Source organism: Lissotriton helveticus, chromosome 3_1, assembly GCF_964261635.1.
Source record: "Lissotriton helveticus chromosome 3_1, aLisHel1.1, whole genome shotgun sequence".
Classification (NCBI taxonomy): domain Eukaryota; kingdom Metazoa; phylum Chordata; class Amphibia; order Caudata; family Salamandridae; genus Lissotriton; species Lissotriton helveticus.
Window position 1 is genome coordinate 718,380,436 of NC_136061.1, and position 22,805 is coordinate 718,403,240.

The 22,805-nt window shown below is 46.1% G+C and overlaps 1 protein-coding gene across 5 annotated transcripts in view; it reads left to right on the forward strand.

Moving 5' to 3' along the window:
- HIPK3 (homeodomain interacting protein kinase 3) overlaps positions 1 to 22,805 on the forward strand; it is a 580,167-nt gene that overhangs the window by 261,917 nt on the left and 295,445 nt on the right. For all 5 annotated transcript variants that reach the window (XM_078680871.1, XM_078680870.1, XM_078680873.1 and 2 more), the window contains exon 4: positions 15,201 to 15,320. In XM_078680871.1, the coding sequence (XP_078536997.1) occupies positions 15,201 to 15,320 (120 nt within the window). The remainder of the gene's footprint in view (positions 1 to 15,200; positions 15,321 to 22,805) is intronic.

The window sequence follows — 22,805 nt, forward strand, 5'->3', positions numbered from 1 at the left end:
TAGATCTGTCGGCGGCGTTCGACACTCTCAGCCATGACCTGCTCCTGGGAAGACTAGACAACATCGGGGTCAAAGGCGAGGCCTTTGACTGGCTGAGGTCCTTTCTTCTGGGTAGAACCCAGAGGATACAGTTGGGGGATTTGATATCAGATGTGGGGACTTTAAAATGTGGGGTGCCTCAAGGCTCCGCACTGTCCCCACTATTGTTCAATCTGTATCTTCAACCCCTGATTGTATCTTTGGCTAGTATGGGCTGTAGAGTTTTTAACTACGCCGACGATACTCCGCTTATACTGAGCATCGATAATACCGAGGCTGCGCAGCTGCAAGTACAGAAGATCTTGAGGTGTACGGTCGGCTGGATGACGAGAAATCTGTTAAAGATCAATCCAGACAAGACTGAGGTTTTGGTAATTTCATCAGCCACCTCACCTTGGAATGATCTCTATTGGCCTCAGGAGCTAGGTCCAACTCCGACTCCAAAGGCTAATGTAAAGAGCTTGGGGATCAAATTGGACTGCGACCTGTCAATGGGCAGTCAAATCTCTGCTGTTGTCGGGAGCTGCACGAATACCATCAGGCAGCTACGTAAGCTAGCGCCCATTCTTTCCCAGTCTATGCTGCGAACAGTGGTGGCAGCAACAGTTATGTCAAGAATAGACTACGGAAATGTCCTCTATCTAGGTCTCCCAAAGACGCTCATGAACAGATTGCAGGTCGTCATGAATGACGCAGCGCGTCTGTTTTTTAGACTCCCTAGAAGGACTAGAGCATCTCCCCTGCTACGGAACCTACATTGGCTCCCTATAAAGGAGAGGGTAGAGTTTAAGAGCATGTGTACGGCCCATAAGGCTATTTATGGCCATGCCCCGGCATATATCAGAGACCGGCTGGAAGTATATTGTCCAAAAAGAAATCTTAGATCCTCTGAATCTCAGCTGTTGAACTGCCCTCGGTTCAGGCTTGTAACTAAGGGAGGGAGAACTTTCTCGGTGTTGGCTCCTCAATTATGGAACAAGTTGCCTGAGGAACTACGCAGGGAAGTAAATCTCCTGCGATTCAGAAAATGTCTAAAGACATTATTGTTTGGGAGGGCTCTGGGTACAATGTAGTCCGGCTGCTGTATCATCTTCTTGTGGGACACACAGTTATTGTATGAATACATCGATTTCCGAGCGCCTAGAGACCTGTAGGTGATTGGCGCGATACAAATCTAAATTAACAATAACAATAGTGTCCAAAGACCCTCCTCGATGAACCAGACGACACCTGCAGCCTCAGAACCAGGGACCCCACCAAACGCGACCAGCCGAGGGTAAGATTCCCAAAGACACTCCTGCACCCGGTGCCCTGCGGCCCCCTGTGCCCTCCTTTGGGGTACCTACCTCTTCTCCAAGATGCCAACTTACCTCTCGAAGGGGTGGTGGCACCTGAAGAATCTTCGTCCCAGAGTCTGCAGCCTTTGTTCCCTTTTTACCTTTTCCATTGAATAACATTGGGCAAACCCAGCAGCTCAAAAGCACCCTGCACCCAGCCGCCAGAGTGCCACTGGAAGTGCAGCTACTACCCTACTCTACTTCCCCACTTGCCCTGAATAAGTGCCCAGGAGCTCAGCTCCCACAGCCGCGTGGCCTGCTTGCTTGCAGCCACCAACCGAAGGTCCCCTCCCCTCCATTGGATAACATTAAGCCTAACTACCTCTTCACCTGGCTGCCCCTGTGCCGCTGCAGGTGTACCAACTGTACCTACCTGACCCTGGGGGACCCCTGAGTCTATGCCCAGAACCTTTACTTTCACTGGTCGAGTCCTCACCTGGAGACCGATAACCCACTTTCCTGCCATAGGGTAACGTTGACTGGTTTGACTCGTAAAATCTTTTAAGTGTGAAGTTTTGAAACTCTAAAATATTCCTATAAAATCAACCGAATACTGAATTCCTCACCTGTGCTCGGGAGAGAAGCCAGTACTGAACCTTGTAGCCCAGTACTGAACCGCAAAAGTAATCCTACCCGGGTTTACTAGTAACCTGAATTTTCTCCATAGGAATCCATTGTCTGCTTTTCTATGAAATTGCTTCCAAGTGTCTACTTTTGAAAACTTGAAATATTATTTAAAAATCGTACCTACTACTAAACCGAAATTGCTTACCTGTCTTAAGTAGAGATCCCAGTGCTGGACCTAGGAGCCCAGTACTGGATTACAAAAGTAACGAGAACGTACTTTATCTGTAACCTGAATTTTCTCCCATTGGATAACATTGCTAGATTTTCACTGAAAAGTTTCTAAGTGTAAACATTTGAAATTCCTTTATATTCCTTAAAAATCATTGCAATAACCTACACGTTTTTACTAAACTGTTTTCAGCTTAGACCCCAGGACTGAATCTAGGATCCAGTCCTGGAATTACAAAAGTAATTTACAAAGTAATCAACTGCATTTTTGTAGAAAAACCCATTGAGCTCAATGTTAGATTGTGTTTAGAATTGTGTTGCCTACTCCAACCCTTGTACCTGTTGTGTTTACAAAGTTTTGCAGCGTCAATCTTTCTGGATTCACTATGCTGTGCATTATTCCGTGGTCTAGTGGTTGGGTCCAAAATCGTAGTCTTTTTTTTCGTAACCCAAGTGGGCATCGACATCCCACCTTTTGGTGTATTTCCTGTGACGCGGCACGCTTCCTGCGAAAGCTCCCACCTTTAGGCGCCATCTTCAGATTCTTTTCACCGCCATTGGGTCTGCATCGTCACCGAGATGTTTCAGAGTTCTTGGAGAAAAGAAGGAAAAAGCTGAAATCTACCGAAAAAGTTTGGAGAGTACATCCAGGAACAAGACTACTGAGCCGGGACGATGACAAAGGAGGTGAACTCTACGTCCAACGGAGAATGCGCACACAGGGGGCCCCCTGAGCGCAGGAATGGACAAGACCCCATTCAAATTCTGCTGCAATTGCCACCACAAGTACACACAGAAGGACCAGCACCCGGTTTGCAAGCTCTGCCTGCCGGTCGACCACGAAAGCAAGGATTGCAACGCCTGCGCCGTCTTCTCGCCGAAGACTCTCCGGATTAGAGAGAGGCAGAGGATAGCCAACCACAGCATGCAAGGAAAAGGCCAACCTCCATCGCTTCGGGACTTGGGCCTCTCCAGTGACGAAGAGAACACCGCTGAGGGACCAGATGACTTCACGGTCGTTGAGACTGATCAGAAAACTACAAGTAGGAGAGACGTCGACCCCTAAAGCCCCGACAGACTCTGGAAAGCCTGAGTCAGACTCTCGAAAAACAGAGTCTAAGTCCACGAAAGGAGCACTGGTGCCGAAAAGTTGGATGGTCGCAGCTGCATCCAGGGACAAACAGCCCAGCAGATCCTTTGAAAAGGACTTCCAGGCGGCGAAAACACATGAAAAGCGTGAGTTGTCGAAGCACGCCCCCGAAAAGGAGCACTCGGCGCCGAAGGAAAAGGACCCGAAGGCTTCTTCGAAGTAGATATCTACGTCCAAGAGATCGTCCGAAACACTCGACGCTGAACAGGCCGACAAGATGGAAAGGAAAAAGAGAAGGCTCGAGGCCGAAATAGATAACATCCTGCAAAGGAAAAGGGAATTCGACGCGCGGATGAAGAGGTTCACCATCCCGTCTAAGCCGGTGACGACTATCGGCGAAGTCGAGGAAGAGTTCGACGCCGAAGAGCCGCCGAAAACTCCCGAGCCTCAGGAACACCAAGAGGAAGAGGGACTATACTATTTGGTGGAAGGCGAAGACCACCAGTACATGAGTTTGGACTCTGCATCCTCGAAAGCCCGGAAGAGGCCGTGGAGACGTACCCTTCGAGGCCTTCGCCGCCAGATGACGTTGGGATCTACAACATGGTCATCAGGAACGCTGCAACAGCTTATGGAGTGAAACTGGAGGAAGAAAAACCAAAAGTCTGCTTCCTCCTAGAGATCCTGCTCCCCACTCAAACAAGGAGTCGATTCCTCCCCATGATACCATGTGTCCTGGACCAGGGGAGAGAGGCATTCAAAGAACCAGAAAGCTGCAGCTCTGTCACATCCAGGACAGAGAAAAAATACAAACACTCCTCTAAGGATCCTCCCTACATCCAGGGATCAGTCACAGCTGACTCCATCATTGCAGCAACAGCCAGAAAAAGGGCCAACGTTCCCACAATTTCAGGCCCACCACCTGACAAGGAGAGTAAGAGGATAGACCTCACTGGAAGGAAGATAGAGAGGAATGCAGCAGTACACTGGCACATTCCCAACTCTAATGCCCTACTCAACAGGCATACGTACCAGCATTGGGACGAGGTCGGACAACTGCTCAAACACCTCCCTGAGCAATACCAACAGAGGGCAACACACCGGGTGGAGGAAGGCAAGAATATAGCCAACTCATGCCTAAAATCAGCCCTGGATGCGACAGACACGTCCAGCAGGCTCATGATGATCGGGGTCACAGAGAGAAGGCATGCCTAAATGAGACTATCCGGCTTCAAGCCGGAAGTACAGAATAACATCCTGAATACCCCCTTCAATGTTAAAATCCTGTTCGGAGCACCAGTGGATGAGAAATTCACCCAACTCAAAAAGGAAAATGAAACTGCAAGGTCCATGGGGGCCTTGCAATTCAGAGGAATGAGGAGAGGCACACCGTCAAGGAGGCCGAACGGAAGAGGCTGAAACCAGCCAGGAACGTCACATCAGACATCCCAGCAGGGCTACCAGGGCAACAAGCAAGCACAGCAGGGCCAGTAAAAACAAACCTGGCAATACCAGCCTCAGGGTCAGTCCTTTCGCAGGAGGGCGAATGGACGAGGGCAAACAAGAAGGGGGGCCAGCAAACCACTTCAAAGTGACTCCGCACCACCAACCGTGCCCACCCACACAACACCTCTAGGGAAGGGGCACAACAAAGTCAGCAAAAAAGGGTCACACGGACAAAAGATCATCGAACATGCAACACCATTAGGAGGCAGACTAAACATTTCTTCAAGGAATGGAAGAAAATAACAGACAAATGGAATACAGAACATCATACAGTTCGGATACTGCATAGAACTGGAAAAGAAACCACCAAACCGGAAAGAAAAACCCACTCGGCAAAAGAACTAGCGCTACTCACTGAGGAAGCTCAAGAACTCCTCCACAAAGAAGCCATAGAAACAGTACCATTCAAAGAAAGAAACAAGGGAGTGTACTTAAACTACTTCCTCATACTAAATGTGGACGAAACATTAAGACCCATCCTGGACATACGGTTCCTAAACCAATACATAAGAACACAAAAATTCAAGATGACATTTCTTCAAGAAGTCATTCCTCAGATAAGGGACGGATACTTTGTCCACCATAGACCTAAAGGATGCCTACCTACACATTCCCATGAACAGACAGCACAAACATCTACTGAGATTTGCCATCAACAAAGCACACTACCAGTTCACCGCCCTGGCCTTCGGACAAAAATCCGCACCAAGGGTCTTCACCAAGCGCACCTGAGGAGGGAAGGTATCCATGTATACCCCTACCTTGACGACTGGCTCATAAAAGCAAGTTCCTACAAACAATGCAAGGAACCTGCACAAAGGGTCACAAAAACGCTAACGGAACTGGGATTCTCAATACACTGGGGGAAATCCTCAATGGAACCAGAGCAAGTGAAGATCTTCCTAGGCGCACAGATCAAAACCATACAGAGCAAAGTGTTCCCCAACGACAAGAGAACACTTGCCCTGCTGAAGGAGACGCATCCGTACCAGAAGGGGCGAGCTCTGACAGTGAGGACAGCGAGCAAGATCATGGGGATGATGGCGTTCTGCATACACCTAGTCCCCAATATACGGCTACACATGAGACCATTCCAGGAATGGCTGCAACAACAATGGTCACAAGCTACAGGGAGTTGGGAAGATCTAGTGGTTGTAACGCATGCAGTGCGAGAGGAGATAGCATGGTGGAACAAGGAAAACATAACAGAGGGGAAGCCTTTGACACCACGAAACCCAACAGTGACCATCACCACAGACGCATCCCAGAAGGGATAGGGAGCACACATGAACCAACTCGAGGTGCGGGGCCTATGGACTCCAACAGATGCGATCAGGCACATCAACTACCTGGAACTAAAGACTGTGTTCCTCGCCATAAAAGCCTTCCAGAAACAACTGCACGGGCAAAGCGTGTTGATACAGACCTACAACACCACAACGATGTTATACATCAACAAACCGGGAGGAACACAATCAGTCGCACTATCCAACTTAGCGCAGGCCATATGGAGATGGGCCAATCCACTCAAAATAGACCTCCTAGCTATACACCTACCAGGGAAGGACAACGTGGAGGCAGACTGGCTCAGCAGATAGACTTCGGCATCCCACGAGTGGGAGCTCAATGCACAAGAAAAACAAAGGCTATTCAAGAAGTGGGGGGCTCCGAAAATAGACCTAATTGCAATACACCAGAATGCAAAATGCCGATACTAAGCATCCAGGCAACCAGGGCAACAATCACAAGGGAATGCCCTATGGATAAGCTGGTCGAAAACATTTGCCTACGCTTTTCCCCCTATACCACTGATGCACAGGGTACTCGGCAAATGCAGAACCAGCAACATGACGCTGATTCTGGTGGCACCACAGTTGGCCTGGCAGTCATGGTTCTCACAAATTGTGGGGATGGCGCAGGGACCGCCTCATTAGTTCGTGAAAAGAAAGGACTTGCTCTCCATGCAAAACGGAGAGGTACTCCAGCCAGAGAGCCTCTGCCTAGCCGCATGGCTCCTGAAGACATAGTTTGCACACCTGAAACTGCCGGAGAGCACACTGCGGGTGCTACGAGAGGCAAGAAGGCCTACCACACGGAGGTGCTATGTGGCAAAATGGAAACGTTTCACACAATGATGTATCAAGGAGAAACTGCACAAAAAGATGACAAGGGAATTAACGGTGCTAAAATATTTAACGCACCTACTCAAATCAAACCTAAGTTCCACCTCACTGAGGGTACACCTAGCAGAGATAATAGCCTACACAAGAGGAGAGACAGGAAAGCGCTTCTTTACATCACAAGTAGTAAAAAGATTCCTGGAAGGGGCTAAAAGAATAGCACCACCCAAAAGGATGCCACCACCGGCATGGAACCGTAATTTAGTCCTAACAGAGCTTATGAAGGCACCTTTTGCACCCATTCATAAGGCATCGCTACAAATGCTCACAATGAAGACAGCCTTTGTAGTGACAATCACCTCGCTGCGCAGGGTAAGCGAACTGCAAGCGCTAACACTGCATGAACCCTACATTCAAATACACAATGAAAGGGTGGTAATGAGAACTGACCCATACTTTATGCCAAAGGTGGTGTCAAGGTTTCACATAAACAAGACAATACAAATATTAAGCTTCTTTCAGAAACCATCCACAAGCGCAGAGAGGACACTGCACACTCTGGACACTAGAAGGGCAGTAATGCATTACATGGAAAGAACTAAGGAGCACAGGATAACATAACAGTTCTTTGTGTCCTTCGCAAGCAGTTTCCTGGGTAGACCAGTAACAAAGGGCACCATTGTACAATGGATCACACAAACAATACAATTCTGCCACAAGCAGGCAGGTCAAGAAATAACCGAGGTGGCACAAGCCCACTCTACCAGGAAAAAGGGAGCAACAATAGCCTTTCTGGCTAACACACCCATTCAAGACATATACCTGGTGGCAACATGGGCTTCAGTGCACACGTTCACTAAGCACTACTGTGTGGATATACAAATGAACAAGGAAGCACAAGTAAGACAGAGTGCTTTAACATATATTCAACAACCAACGCTCATCTTCCACCCAGCTGTCACAAACGTAACAAACTGCTACAAAGTCTATGCGCAGCATAGTGAATCCAGAAAGATTCACGCTGCAAAACGGATAGTTTCTTACCCGTCTGTGTAGTTTTGCAGCTTGAAGATCTTTCTGGATTCACTAGCGAACCCACCCACCTCCGCCAGAAAGATGAGGCAGGAGAAGAAGGTGGAAATGCAAGAAATAAAATGCAAACAGACACTTTAAGAGACAAAGTGAAAAATGATGTACGTTAAGGAAGAACTTGAAAACATTGCCAAAGATTCACGAACAGAACACAAAAACAAGAAAAAAAGTATCTGAAGATGGCGCACAAAGGTGGGAGCTTTTGCAGGAAGCGTGCCAACGTCACAGGAAGTACACCAGAAGGTGGGACGTCTACGCCCACCTGGGCCAAGAAAAAAAAAGAGAAAGAAAAGACTACGATTCCGGACCCAACCACTAGACCGTGGAATAATGCACAACATAGTGAATCCAGAAAGATCTTCAAGCTGCAAAACTACACCAACGGGGATAACTATTTATTTCCTTTCTGCAAAGTAATTACCTGAGATCACCCATAATTGAGAAAAGAATATTTTGATACCTGTTGGTTCTAAAAATAGACCTATATCTTTGGTTATAAAAACCATTGGCCTGGAGTTCAGTCTTTGAGTGTATGAAACCTTTTTGCTGACTGTGTACAACAAATGCTTTACAGTGTCCTCTGGTACTGTCTTACTGCTCGACCAAGCTACCACTTTTGAGAGTAAGGTCAGCCCTGACTTTAACCTCTGTTATACCTCTGGGGTTGGTGGCCTCTATACACCCTGTACCTTACCTTGGTCCAGTATATGTAGAGCCACTTTCTCACAGTAAAGACCTAAAGTCAAACCGCATATCAGCCGAACTTATGTTGATCCAGAACATAGCTTTTGCAAATAGCATCAAGACCTCGACTGAGTCCTCTTATTTTAAAAGTTCATCCTAGAAGATCCAAAATACTTGTAAAGGGACATCAGTAACTAGAGCCTTATTTTAGCTCAGTCCAGAAGCTTTCTGGTAGTGTAGGACACTGTGGTAAGGTTACTTCCCCTTTCAATATCAGCATTAGGATTAAGAAAATTGTCTTGCATTGACCAGCACAGGTGTATCAGTAAAACAAATCTGTATTTTTTTCCTCCAACTTTTAGAACTATTTCACTGCAGTCATTACAATTGTACAAAGCAAATAATCTTTATCACCTATCACTCTTTGACCCATCATTCTAAAACGTTTTATAAAGGTACCCATAGACCTGTACTAAGGAAAGCATCATATCCTATGAACCTTCCAAATGATTTATGTCTTAATCCCTCTTTCTGGAGAAGAACTCCCCTCCCTGTTACCACCTTCTAAACCTTGTGTTTTGCTCAACAGTGGATCATTTTGTTCATGTCCTTTAACCAGCTCTCCTTAGAAGGGGCACACTTTACCTTCAGAACTACAGCCATCATCCTTTTTACACCCACCACAGTGCTTGGAACTAAATTCTTGCTACGCTTTTTTTCTTGGGCATAAGAGCAATATGGTTTGCAACTGCAAGGGTGTCTGTGGTCACCCCCATAAATGTATCCCGATACTACTCTAAAAACATCCAGCAATAGAACATTTCCACACATCCTCACCACAAACGGATAAAGTCTACTTGTCTATCATGGCGTTTCTGAAATTAATAAAAGTTGCACCTACACAGAATGTGTGGGTGTCTCCTGGGTCACCGAGGTGTGCTAGGATTCTGCTACCAAGAATTCTTCACAATTAAATCAATAGCACTATGGAAGTGTGTCTTCAAAGTATTTTAATCATACTTCTTTTTCATTTCCATGTGTTCCTTTTCAATTCCATAATTGAACATATATTCGGATGGTCAAAAGCAATTTAAATGAACATCATTCCATGGTTTACATGATTTGGTTCCATTACATTCTATTCCAATGAATTTCGGTAATAAATGCCTTCATCAGGGAAATCTACAAGAGAAAAATAAATAACATTCTAATGTTCCACCTCTAGAATTCATTATACATATTGTATACTCTCACGTTTGGTTATTATATAATAAATGATACATAAAAGTCAGTTCTATGTGCTCTCTACTTCAAAAATACATGCCACAGTATTCTGAGATATAAACTAAACATGATAAATTCACCTAGCACACCTCTGTGCCCCAGGAGACACCCGCACAGTCTGTGTAGGTGCAACCTTTATTAATTCTAGTATCGACTCCAGTGCAGGGAGTACACCTGAGGAGCACGAACTAACTAACACTAAAGTTCTCTATATATTCGTAGTGCGCAGTCACATCATAGAATCCATTTTAGTTGTTTCTGAAATCAAGACAGTACTGCAGTTTATTCAAGGGACAGCCACCAGTGTAATGTATGTGTGCATTATGATTTTTAAGTATATTCATTTGAAGAAATTGTCCTTTTAAGTGTGTGATCCCTAACTGTGCTCATTCTGAGAGTTTGTTACAAAACAATGCACTACTTGGAACTTGGCCTCCCTTGTGCTGAGCTAGTCATAGGTACAGTATCTCTGAAAAGAGGGAATCCTATTAAACTTATCTCAACATACCCCCTTCTCCTCGTTAGTCACTCCACTGCCTTAAGGCTCTAGAGGTTGTCTGTAAAAATCCAACCGCACTCTGCTCACTATTAGACAATACGTGCTAACTATAAATATGTACCTCTGATCTTCATGAGACACTGGCATTCACTTTACACAATGCCCCACTCAAAATGTTACTTGGCTCATGTGAACATTCCTGAAGTTTTATTCTCTACAATGTCTGCTTGATGAATAATCCCTACTTCACTTTTCGGGCTTAAGGAGGAACAACATTATGGTCTCCCTCGTAGGATAAAATCTGAAACATAAGTGAGAGCGTTAACTAAGGAGACTTGCCAGGCAACAAAAACAAACCTCTTTTTCCAGGCTTAAAAGGAATAACCCTGCAAAGGTATAAATTACGTAAAATACAACTGAAGTATGTGATTTGTGTTGGAAGCAGAGATCCAGCTAGCAGACCAAACCACAACCTTGACAGACTGAAAGAGTGATTGATTTAGTTGCCATTCACAGTGAAACAGAAGACATCTGCCTATAAAATCTACATTGGTGTTCCCCCTCTTTGCAGTGTAAATGGTTTGTCAGTGGCTAGAGAACAAAATCAGCTTTGCTGTCTGGCGTAGATCACTGGTAGTAGCAGTAGGCCTCGAGTCACAGGAATCTTCTTAGGTCATAGTTGTTGTTGCGTCTCTGCTAGTAGCTGGATAAACAATCTCCTGCTCATAGGAACTCCAGATATGGAAACACTGCAGGGTCAGAGCTTCAATCGGTGACTGGGTGCTGCTGCTTAAATTTAGTGGTCTATAAACTGTGTGTACACAGTGGTGCAAGTGTCAAGCAAATTGTTATCAGCTACTTATTGACTCACGAACAGCTGAGAAGGTAACCTCCCTGTGCTGCTAACTCCAACTCTGAGCCATGGCGCTTTCATCCAGTTTCTCTTGATACCTCCAGGTCTCACCTCTGACTTCAAAATACCTTTGATTTCGGCCAATCTTCTCTTCCTGTGCACCACCCTTTATTCAAATCAGTGTAGAAATGCCCCATCTCTCTCAGATTTAGAGATCCTTCGTTCCTGCTAACGCTTCAAGCATATTTATATTATTTATTCTTCCACTCATGTTTTGAGTTATATTTTACTGCTCTTCAGTTAGCTTTTAATGCACAGTCTATTATAAAAACAATTACAGTACAAAAGCAAATGTTGACAAATGGGAAAACCTGACACCAACATTATAATAGGAGTAAACTTGTAGGAGCTCAGAAAATGATGGGGCAATTATGAGACCGCGTGGTTGCCAAATGTTATCAGGAAAGAGCATGATGGGAAAGTGTCTTTCATAGTCTAATGACCCCTAAGCAGAAATGGAGCAGTGACAAGTGGTGGGAAAGGAGTTGAAAAGTTTATCCATATGATGGTTTAGTGTTGGATGGAACCTTATGTTGTTTACAAAGTATTTTTGCCATCCACACTGTCACTTGCAAGTTGTTTAGTCAGACTTGAAATTATCCTTTAGCCAGTGTTTGATGTTCACCTTGATCCTAATGCCAATCAAGAATTACCTTATGGGTCAACGTTTTTAATTATAGGTCTTCCTGTTTCATAGGGAGCATGGTACAATCAAGTTGCTCTTCACATCGCCTACTATGGAGCACCCAGGTGAGGCCTCCCATTCTGTAATGGCTACTCTGTTAGTTTGGAAGGTCATTGAGTCTACAATCCCTATGGCCACCTTTCATCTCAACCGGATGGTGTTTAGCTTCCGAGGGCATGATTTAGATGCTGGAGTTATGTCACAAGGGTTGCCTCCTTGGTATTTTTTGGTAATGTTGAAGGCCCCCACATTACGTTATTGTTTGGAGCACTTGCATGGTTTGAATGGTGGTGCCAGAATTTTCATCCTGTTAGTACAATAATTGTATAATATTTGGAAGTCTCCCTGGATAGAACAGTGACTTCATTTATACCTTTCCAGGCGAGGAAACCCCTTTAGATTTGCTATGAAGCTGCAAGGTTTTCTTTGTAGGAAAAACAGAGGTCATCCATTCTGAAGCCGGGTGTGTCTCCTCGCCACCCCCCTCAGGGCTATCCTAACCCATAGGTTTCCTTTGATCCTGAGAAGCCATTACTCTAAAGTAGTAGGTTGCATGGGTAGCAGCTGTGGGTGCTGTATACGGGTTTGAGGGGCATGGCCCCACTGTTCTTTAGAGGGGAAAGAGATGAGAGGTAGCAATACAGGAGCTCAGCAGCTCAAGTACTGGCTGTTCTATTTTAAATTAGTAAAGATTGTCTATTTTTTTTACCATGGTGGAGCAACTACGCATGTGCAGGTCGAGGGCCTTTCTCTTCCTTTAGGCACAAACATTGAAAGTTGTCAGATGGGCCTTGTTTTAGCCTCTTCAATCGTCTCTGCCTCGGGGGGCACACTATTTTGGCCTAGAGTGGAGGTCCCCAAAACTCTATTGAGAATCAAGAACTGGAGCAGGGTGGACTGGCCGTAGGAGTGGGTGGTTGTAGGCTCATCCCATCCTTGCATTGTCATCAATGGTTCGGCTTCGAACTTGGGAAGGAGGAGTCAAAAGCAAAGGCAGTCTGTATTTGTGAGACATTCTTCGCTTATGTGACTTATACTTCTATTCCTGTACTGGTAGAGCATCACTTGCTGGTTCAGTACTGGGGGGTGCTCTAAGCTTTGTTGTCATGCCTGCCACCATCCCTTTTGCTCTGGGCTCGCTGTGCAACACACCCATTAATGACCGTTGGTAAGACGGTCACCTACACCAGTCAGTCTTACAGTTCACTGCTGCAGAAACAGGTGCTCGTCGCTTCCCTCTAAATGACTGCAGCACTGAGTTCGACGAGATAACACTGAACCTGGTGACACTTCCTGCTGCTGCAGTCCTGCGTCTGCTTAGCCGTATGTAATTCTGGGCAGTTAACAATCTACTTCATCTAAAAAATGTTTGTGACCTTAGTTCTATACAGCGCGAATTTGACCCAAAGGCATGGTAGCCGTTAACATGTGCACAGTCAAAAACAAACAAAACAAGAACCTGCCCTGCCTCAGTGAACTGGACGGCACGGCTGATTGGTGTTGATGTTTATGTGTGTGCAAGTGTTTCAGATAGTGTGTGTGTAAGACTGCATCTCGGTGTGTGTGTTTTTTCGGGTGGAAGAGCTGGTCTGGGCTGACTGGGGCAAAAAGGCCTCTGGCACAACGCCTGAGATACCTGAAAAGCACATACTTTCTACTTAATCCAATGCAGAATCAAGGATTAAACGATAGACTTTACAGAACTTGTAGTGTTTCTTTTTCTATATTGTAGTAATGCGTTAAAATAATTTGGCATTATCACGTACAATTCAGCCTGCTTAGCGAGTACAACAAATAGTATCTCAAACAGCTTACGCCCTTCCACTTTCTAAAGTCACCAGCTTCCACTGATGGATAGTATTGGGTAGCTTCCAAATCTGGAGATGGGCCCAATGAACACATTTTCAGAGCATCCAATAACTGGTATTTTTGAAGTCTGTCTGTCTCTATCACACAACATTGCCTTAACTTATCTCCAACTTTTCCCAAATGTCTTCGCGTGAATAGTTAAACACTTTGCAATTCTACTTTTGCTTTAAGTGTCTTGGTAGTGTGACTGGCTCCAATTCCTTCCAAAGGTTTTTCCATTCTCTTCATCGAATGCTCCTACACACGTGGATATTAGTGTGGGCATATTATGATCTTGTATCTGTCCATTCAATATTCTTACTGTGTTAAAATGCCTTACACCTGCAGCTGTGCTTGCTTTTGTCCTGGGTGTTTATGGGCTGACATGGGTGCTAACAGTTGTAAAATTTTCCCCCGCCCAATTGTCTTGGGAGATTTTGACAGTGTTTTGACCAAGTTAGTAAACTCAGGTAGACCCTTAATTACCTTGCAGACATGGCTACAGCTGAGAGACTCACTTTTTAGTTGATGTAAGATTTCTTGGGTGTTTGCACGAAAATGTTGTGTTGTTGTTTGAGACTATGCCTGTTTAAACTTGGGTGCATTTACGTAGCCAGTACCTGTGCAGGTCATTCTGTACATTGAAAATGAGCATCGTGAACATAACTAGCAAGATGGCTCATTTTGTTTCTTCTCTATTTCTACTTCTAAAGCCAACCGAAATGGTTTCCTAAACCTCTTTCCAGCTGCCTTCCTCAGTTTATTCTTTCTGGGTGGGGTGGGACATGGAGTTTGGCACCCCCTCAATCCCTCCCAAACTACAGATGTTATTGAGGTGTGGAGGCTGGATTGTGAAAGTCACAGCGAAGTGTTTCAGACATTAGCTTTCTAATTTCGTTCTCCCCTCCTCGGGATTTCATTCTTTAAAGGGCAGGAGTGCCTCTCCCAATTTGCTATCGATCTGTCTCTGGCAAGATAGGTGCTGATATCCACCACACAAGCTCTGAAAGTGGGCCAGCAAGTTGATATCAATCTGAAGAAAAGATTGAGCACCCTTGTACAATAACCACCACCTTTCTTTGCGTTTACTTTTTTTTAGTATGGTTGACTAATTACAGAGCTTTTTTTCCATAAAATTTAACATACATATAAATGTCTGTTATTAGTTTAAACTTTGTAAAGTCAGTAAGTGGGTTATCATATGACCATATATAGATGTGGCTATTACACCTCAAATATTATTTAATTAACTTGGACTGACAAATGTGGAAATATATTACAAAGATGATTTACCCTTTTATTTTTCAGATCCGTTATATTTCGCAAACTCAAGGATTACCAGGTGAACAGTTGTTAAATGTGGGAGCAAAAACTGCAAGATTTTTCTGTCGAGAGCTGGATGCATCATATTCTGGATGGCGGCTAAAGGTAAGGCCCACAGGAAAATAATTCTGGTTATATGGTTTCATTAGTGGTTGGATAGGTAATATTGATAAGTTATTCTCAACCTGGTACAATTTATTGTGTTCTAAAATTACCACCATAATTATTATTTGCGAAGAACTGCATGCTGGCTATTTATTTATTTATTCATTTAAGGAGTTTTATATAATTCACATTTGACCCGAATCGGGTATCAGCGCTTTACATAGCACCAGATGCATTACATGAGGACATATTAATTTTTGTTCAGCACACGGAGATTAAGTGATTTGCCCAGAATCACAGAATGTTCAGCTTCATTGCCGAGACTTGAACCCAGTTTCCCAGATTTGTGGTCGACCGCCCTAGCCATTGGGCCAACTCCTCTCCTCTCCCCAATTCTCCTTCACGGTCTGTGGCTAACTGAGTGTGAGAAACATACAATTGCATACACCCCCAAATCCCAATAAACTTTCACATTAAGTATGCTGCAGTTGGCACAGTCTCCACCATGCTGAGCTGGTTTCTGGAAGGTCCCCAGCTCAAACTCCACTTACCTCTTGGGAGCAAACAACTCGATTGCTGAACTAGACTAGTGTCCTGATATGTGGCTGATGCTGATGTGCTCAGGCTAACTGTAGGGCACAGTTGCATCAACCCTCCCCATGGTCCACTAGTGCTGGAGGAGGATTGACCACTAGCTGTCATTTGGGTAAGGGGTGCCAATAAGCCTGCACAATATTAGTTTGAGAACTGCTGCTATGTGTAGGGAAGTGGGTTTCTGTTGCCTGATAACTGATTCACTTTTCCTTGGTGTGCCCTGAGTCCCTGCCAATCGGGTACCCAGGGCCTGTGTCCCTTCCCTAAAAACTGTACTAAAGGCTAAACACAATTGGCATCTCTGGCTACAGGTAGGCCCCTGGTAAATGGTACCCTTGGTACCCAGGGCACTGTGGCCAGAGAAGACCCCTAAGGGCTGCAGCACTTATTGTGCCACCTTAGGGGCCCTGTACCCTGACACACATACACTGCCTTGGCAGGTTGAGTATCTTGGTACAGAACTAGACAGAGAGTCGACATGGCACACATCCCTGTGTGTCATGCCCACAAACACACTGCCCTGGCATGCACCAGTCACCCCCTCTAGCTGGGTGCACTATGGCAGTGGTGTCGGCACAGGTGCATGAGCCCTGTGCCCCTATGGTACCCAGGGTCATTCCTAGGCACTGTAAGTGCAGTGATGCCATTAAGATTATATGGTGCTGGGAGGTTGTCATTACGAACTCCACAGCACCATAATGGCTACAGTGAAGACTGACAAGTTTGTTATCAAACTTCTCAGCACATTAAACCCACACTGATGCCAGTGTGGGATTTAATGTAAAATGCACTACAGAGGGCATCTTAGTGATGCCCCCTGAAACCTAACCTACAATCCACGTCTTGTCTGAGAGGCTGCCTAGGCTGACACACAGCAGACATGTTGCTGGACCCCTGGGTAGAGAGCCATCCACTCTCCTGGGCCTGCAACAATGCACATCCTGTGTGAGGTGCTAGGTCTCCTCCCCCAGGATGAGCAGGGGAAGCTTCAAAGGCATGCTACCTTTGTGAGCTTCTCCAGGCCACTTGCTGTACTCAGCAACTGGCCCCCACCGGTTCCGACCCCCACTCTGGTGGGAAGACAGGCGGGAAACCCTAAGTGAGGAAATGGGTGTGGCTGCCTATGCCAACCCCCACCCCTCAGGTGGGAGAGGCAAGGTGAAGCACAACTCTGGGCTCCGGCCATCTTGAGGATGGGGAGCCCTGCCCAATCACAGAGAGTCTCCTGCCCCCCCTGCCACAGGAGAGGAGCAGGATAGGGGGTGTACTCACCCCAGGACAGTGACCCATTGGTCCCTGCCCTTAACCTACCTGTAACTCCCCTAAATTTAGTATTTAGGGGCACCCAGAACCTTCCTTCCTCAGATCCTTATTTGAAATCTAGAAAGAACAAGAAGGAGGAGGACCTGCCGTGCAGCTGCTAACAAGAGGACGACACCAACTGACTTGGCCCCAGCCCTACCGACCTGTTGATCCTTGAACCTGGTCCTGCTAAACCCAGGCGCCTCCTGCGGACAGCAACCTCGAAAACCCCGGAGGACCTGCATGCCTTGCTCAACTAAAAGACTGGGACTCCCATGAGTAGTGGTTCTGCTCATAAGGCAACACCCCTAGTGCCAGCCAGGAACCGCAAATCCAGCCCACTCTGCACCCTGCACCCCCGAGCCCGGCCTGTGCCTGAGTGGACAAAGACGTGGAGGACGCCCCCCGGCGATTGTGACCTGAAATCCAGTGCCCAGGGACCCTCCTCGATGACCCAGACGACGCCTGCAGCCTCACATCCAGGGACCCCTCCAACCGCAACTAGCTGAGGGTAAGATTTCCTGACGCCAAAAGACACCCCTGCACCCGGCGCCCCACGGGGCCCCTGTGCCCAACTCTTGGGTGCCTACCTATCCTCCAAGGTCCCAACTTACCTCTCAAATTGATGGTCGCACCTGAAGAATCTCCGCCCCCGAGCCTGCAGCCTTTGTTCAAAATCCAAGTCTTCCATTAAATAACATTGAGCGCTCGTCAGCTCAAAAGCATCCTGCACCCAGCCGCCCGAGTGCTCCAGGCAGTGCTACCTTTGTCCTAATCTACTTCCCCATTTGCCTTGTACAAGTGATCAGGAGCCCAGCTCCCACAGCCGCGTGGCCTGCTTGCTCGCAGCCACCAACCGAAGGCTCTCATAGGATGACATTGGGCCTAACTACCTCTGCACACCCTGTGCCGCTGAGGGTGCACCAACTGTACCTACCTGACCCTGGGAGACACCTGAGTCTATGCCCAGAACCCCTCTACTGTTTTTTGCATTGATACCCGACACTTTGCCGTGAGGGTTTTGTAGTTTTTAGTTCTTGGTCCTTGGAGCAAGGCAGGGGTGAAAGTTAGTGGGTGCTGTTGGGCCTTGGTTTGATGTGGTTAAGTATTTGATACATCTCCCTTTATATTTTCTTCTCTTGGACAGCTTCCTATTCTTATTTTTATTTTTATGCTGTGTATTGCGGTGCTTCTTCTGTGTTATCCTTTGACTTTATCACCGATATGGATGCCAATAAAACCTTTGGGTTTAGTGATGAGGACTTCACTCGGCTGTTGGGGCCTTCTACTTCTGCTGAACGCCCCTTTTCATTAAACAAAGGATCGAACGATGAGTGGCTCAAACTTCTGAATCTTAAAAAAAAAGCAAGGAGGATTGAGTCACATGCGGAATTCATGATCCAATATCTCAAAGCAGGAGTTATACCTAATGGTCTCCGCATTAGGAATACTCGGGATTAGGTTGAGGAAATTCTTCTCTCGCCAAGAAATGGCACCTAATAACAATATATCTGGTTTTCGACCTACTTCTGTCTTTACACCCACATTGGATCAGGTTGTTCCCGAAGTAGGTATTTTCGGAAAGAGTGTCTATGCTAAAATCCAAAGTATGACTAAATTTGTTCCCAAACCAGCCTACAATTAGAACTATGATGAATACCAAGCACTTAAAAAGCTGTCCTCTGATCACACGCTCACTGTTAAACCGAGTAACAAGGGGGGCGGTATTGTGGTTCTTGACAGTTCGGACTACAAGGAACAAATTTGTTCTATGCTTAATCGCCCTGAACACTATCGAAGGGTGATGTCTTACCCCTCGAGAAGAATTAAGACAGAGATCCTCGATGTTACACATGCTGCCTTACAACGAGGATCCATTTGTGACCAAGAATTTGAATTTTTCAACAAACCTTTTTTCAAAATTCCGGTTTTTTTATGGGTTACCGAAAATTCATAAGTCTACATAGGACCTATTTTTTCAACTATTGGGTCACTCACGGAACCTCTGTCCAAATTTGTGGACGCCTGTCTCTCGCCTATCATCTGTCGCCTTCCTGCCTATGTTCGTGATACCGGTCACCTTATCACCAAAATTGAGGGCCTTAACTTCAACACCGATACAGATATTCTTGTCTCAATGGATATTGAGGGATTGTATACAAACATTCCCCAGGAAGGTGCACTAGAGGCAGTTAAGAAGAGGCTTGATGGTTCAGACTGTCCGTCAGAGGTTATTTATTTTGGAATGCTTGGCTATTGTACTCAAAGAAAATTACTTTGAGTTTGACTAGGTTATTTATCAGCAAGTGCTAGGCATTAGCATGGGTGCGGCCTGTGCCCCGAATGTGGCGAATGCATACATGGGCGCCTTTGAAGAAAGGTATATTTACAACTAAATTGCTCCTTTCTTCGAAAATGTGACTAATTACAACCGCTTTATTGATGATATCTTTTTTATCTGGAGGGGCCCCCAGGAACAACTTAACGAGTTTATCATGTGGATCAATTCATGTGACCCACACTTGAAATTCAGTGTGAACACCAGCTCTTCCAGAATTGAATTTCTTGATGTGTGGATTCAAGTTAATAATCAGTCTATGGACTTTTCGCTCTATACCAAACCCACTGCTCGTAATACTCTGCTTCTCTACGACAGTTTCCATCCCTGGAGTCAGAGGAACAGTATACCGTTCGGTCAGTTTCTGAGGCTCCGTCGTAATTGTACGGATATGAGCAACTTTGAATTTCATGCCTCACAACTGAAAACCAAGTTCCTCGAGAGGGGTTACCCCACAGACTGATCAGGGACTCCTACAAGAGGGCTAAATATTTTAATCGTGAGGCCCTACTGAGCCCTAAAGAAAAGAATGAGGACCATAAACTTGTAGTCGTCACCACACATTCTAATTTTAATGATAAATTAAGATTAATCATTAATTCCCAATGTCATAGTCTCAATATGGATGAGACAGCTGAAAAACTTAATAAACCTATTTTGAGGAATGTCCTAGTCAGGGCTTCCCTTCCTGAGACTTCAGTTCCTAGTCAGAGAAGTATCTCTGGAACTAACCCGATTTACTGGAAGTCATAGGTGTGGCGGTGTCTTCAGTTTTATGTTCTTATTCTTAATTTATCTTGGCTATGCCTCGGTTTTAGAGGCAAATGTGATCATGTTTACCTTCTAAGCTAGTCTGTCCTTTATGTCGATGGCGATACAAAAGGGGATGATGGACGGAGCGTTTGAACAAATCAAACACTCACCCCCAGTCAACTGATCTGGGTTTAATCCATCACCATTCTTTAGTTCACTCAGCCACCCCAGTTCAGACATGGCTATATGCAAATCAGTCTGACCCTGTGCCTCATGGGAACAGTCCAGCCCGAACTGCCAAGCCATGTCTTCCCTGGACCAGAAACAAGCATCCTGGGACCGGTTTCGGATTCATAATCCTCATCAGCCAGGCTATCTTGAATCCAGTGGCCAAGTGAACAAGGGACTCACGTCTGAGCATACCCTGCCACACTTAGGGCGAACAAAGCGATACAAAAGGGGATGATGGATGGAGCGTGTGAACAAATCTAACACTCTCCCCCAGTCAACTGATCTGGGTTTAATCCATTACCATTGTTTAGTTCACTCAGCCACCCCAGTTCAGACGTGGCTATATGCAAATCAGTCTGACCCTGTGCCTCATGGGAACAGTCCAGCCCGAACTGCCAAGCCATGTCTTCCCTGGACCGGAAACAAGCATCCTGGGACTGGTTTCGGATTCATAATCCTCATCAGCCAGGCTATCTTGAATCCAGTGGCCAAGTGAACAAGGGACTCATGTCTGAGCATACCCTGCCACACTTAGGGCGAACAAAGCGATACAAAAGGGGATGATGGACTGAGCGTTTGAACAAATCTAACACTCTCCCCCAGTCAACTGATCTGGGTTTAATCCATCACCATTCTTTAGTTCACTCAGCCACCCCAGTTCAGACATGGCTATATGCAAATCAGTCTGACCCTGTGCCTCATGGGAACAGTCCAGCCCGAACTGCCAAGCCATGTCTTCCCTGGACCGGAAACAAGCATCCTGGGACCGGTTTCGGATTCATAATCCTCATCAGCCAGGCTATCTTGAATCCAGTGGCCAAGTCGATGGCACCTCTGATCCAATCCGAGTGATTTTCACTAACACGCATGACTGCTATTCCTCACTTCCGTGTATGTGTAGTCAGCCTTCCAAGCGTTCTAATCACTCTTGGCTTCAGGTGTTTTGCATTTGGCTCATGCCGAATAGTGTTTATGGCAGAACAGCGAACTCGTTTTTGCTGCATTTTGTCTTCCGGATCTCCGGAGAGTGCACGCCGCGTGGAGCGTTCAAGATACATGGCGAAACACTAAATAGGTAAGCGGGTCCAGAACCTCTCTCTCCTTTTTTACCGTCCCCCACTCGATCCTTGACTGAGATGTTAGTGTCTCGACTCCAAGCCATGCTTTCTATCTTACAGGACTTTACATGTAAGGGAGCACCGGTGCCCTGGTTCTGATCGGCCCTTTTAATCAATTTATACAAGAATACGACATGCCCCTTCAGACGCTGTCAGGTATTTTTAATTTATTTTCTTGGTTCCTACTTTTTGTACCACAACCTATTAATTTTTTTATAAAAAGTCGTTCTGGGGTACCTGGTTAAAATCTACTCTTATCGTTTTGTCGCATTTCACTACTTAGTGCCCTGAAGCTTGATAGAATACATCTGTTAGAGGCATGTGGGCTGCTGAATTCATATCTGTGCATAGATCGCCGCCTAGTGTTGGGTCCGGATGATTGCACTTTGTTGTCCTGGAAGAGTCTTTGAAGTATCACGAGATAGGTGACTCCTCCCCTGGACTACAGTGCGCATGGGCATCCTTTCCATGCTCAGATTGTTTTTTTCCGCCATTGGGTTCGGATGCAAACTCCTTCTCTCCAACTCTGAATCGAAACTAAACTTCTCTAAAGGCCAAAATGCCTTCGATTTCGGCGGTATTGTTCTCGTTCGGTACCTCTCTACTCGATCCAGCCTTCCATCTCGAATCGGTCGTCGACGCGGGCTGTTGGGCCTTTTCGACGCCACGTGAGCCGACCGTCGATGGAAAGAAGCCCCTTCAAAAGGTGCCCACAATGCAACTCAAAGTTCCCCCATACTGATAAACACTCAGTATGCAACAAGTGCCTTTTCCCAGACCATAGGGAAGAAACCTGCCAGGCCTGCGCCCAGTTCCGGTCAAAAAAAAACATACGGATCCGACGGGCCGCTAGGCAAGAAATGCAGCGACAGGCACTGGAACCCGACAACATCTTCGATGATGACCAGGACCTACCGGACGCTCAAGACTCGGACCTAGAGATCGTCACAGTCGAGGACTACTCCGACGATGAACTCCCGTCGGGCCAAATCGTGAGTGCAGTGCCCCCGACACCTATTGACCCGTCACCAAAGGCTCCGGTCGAGGCATCGCCAACAGGCCTTAGCCAAGATCATAAAAGACTTTCGACAGCCCCGCCTTCCGGCTCGGCTCCGAAACCGAAACCTTCAGACACCCCAGGGCCTAGTA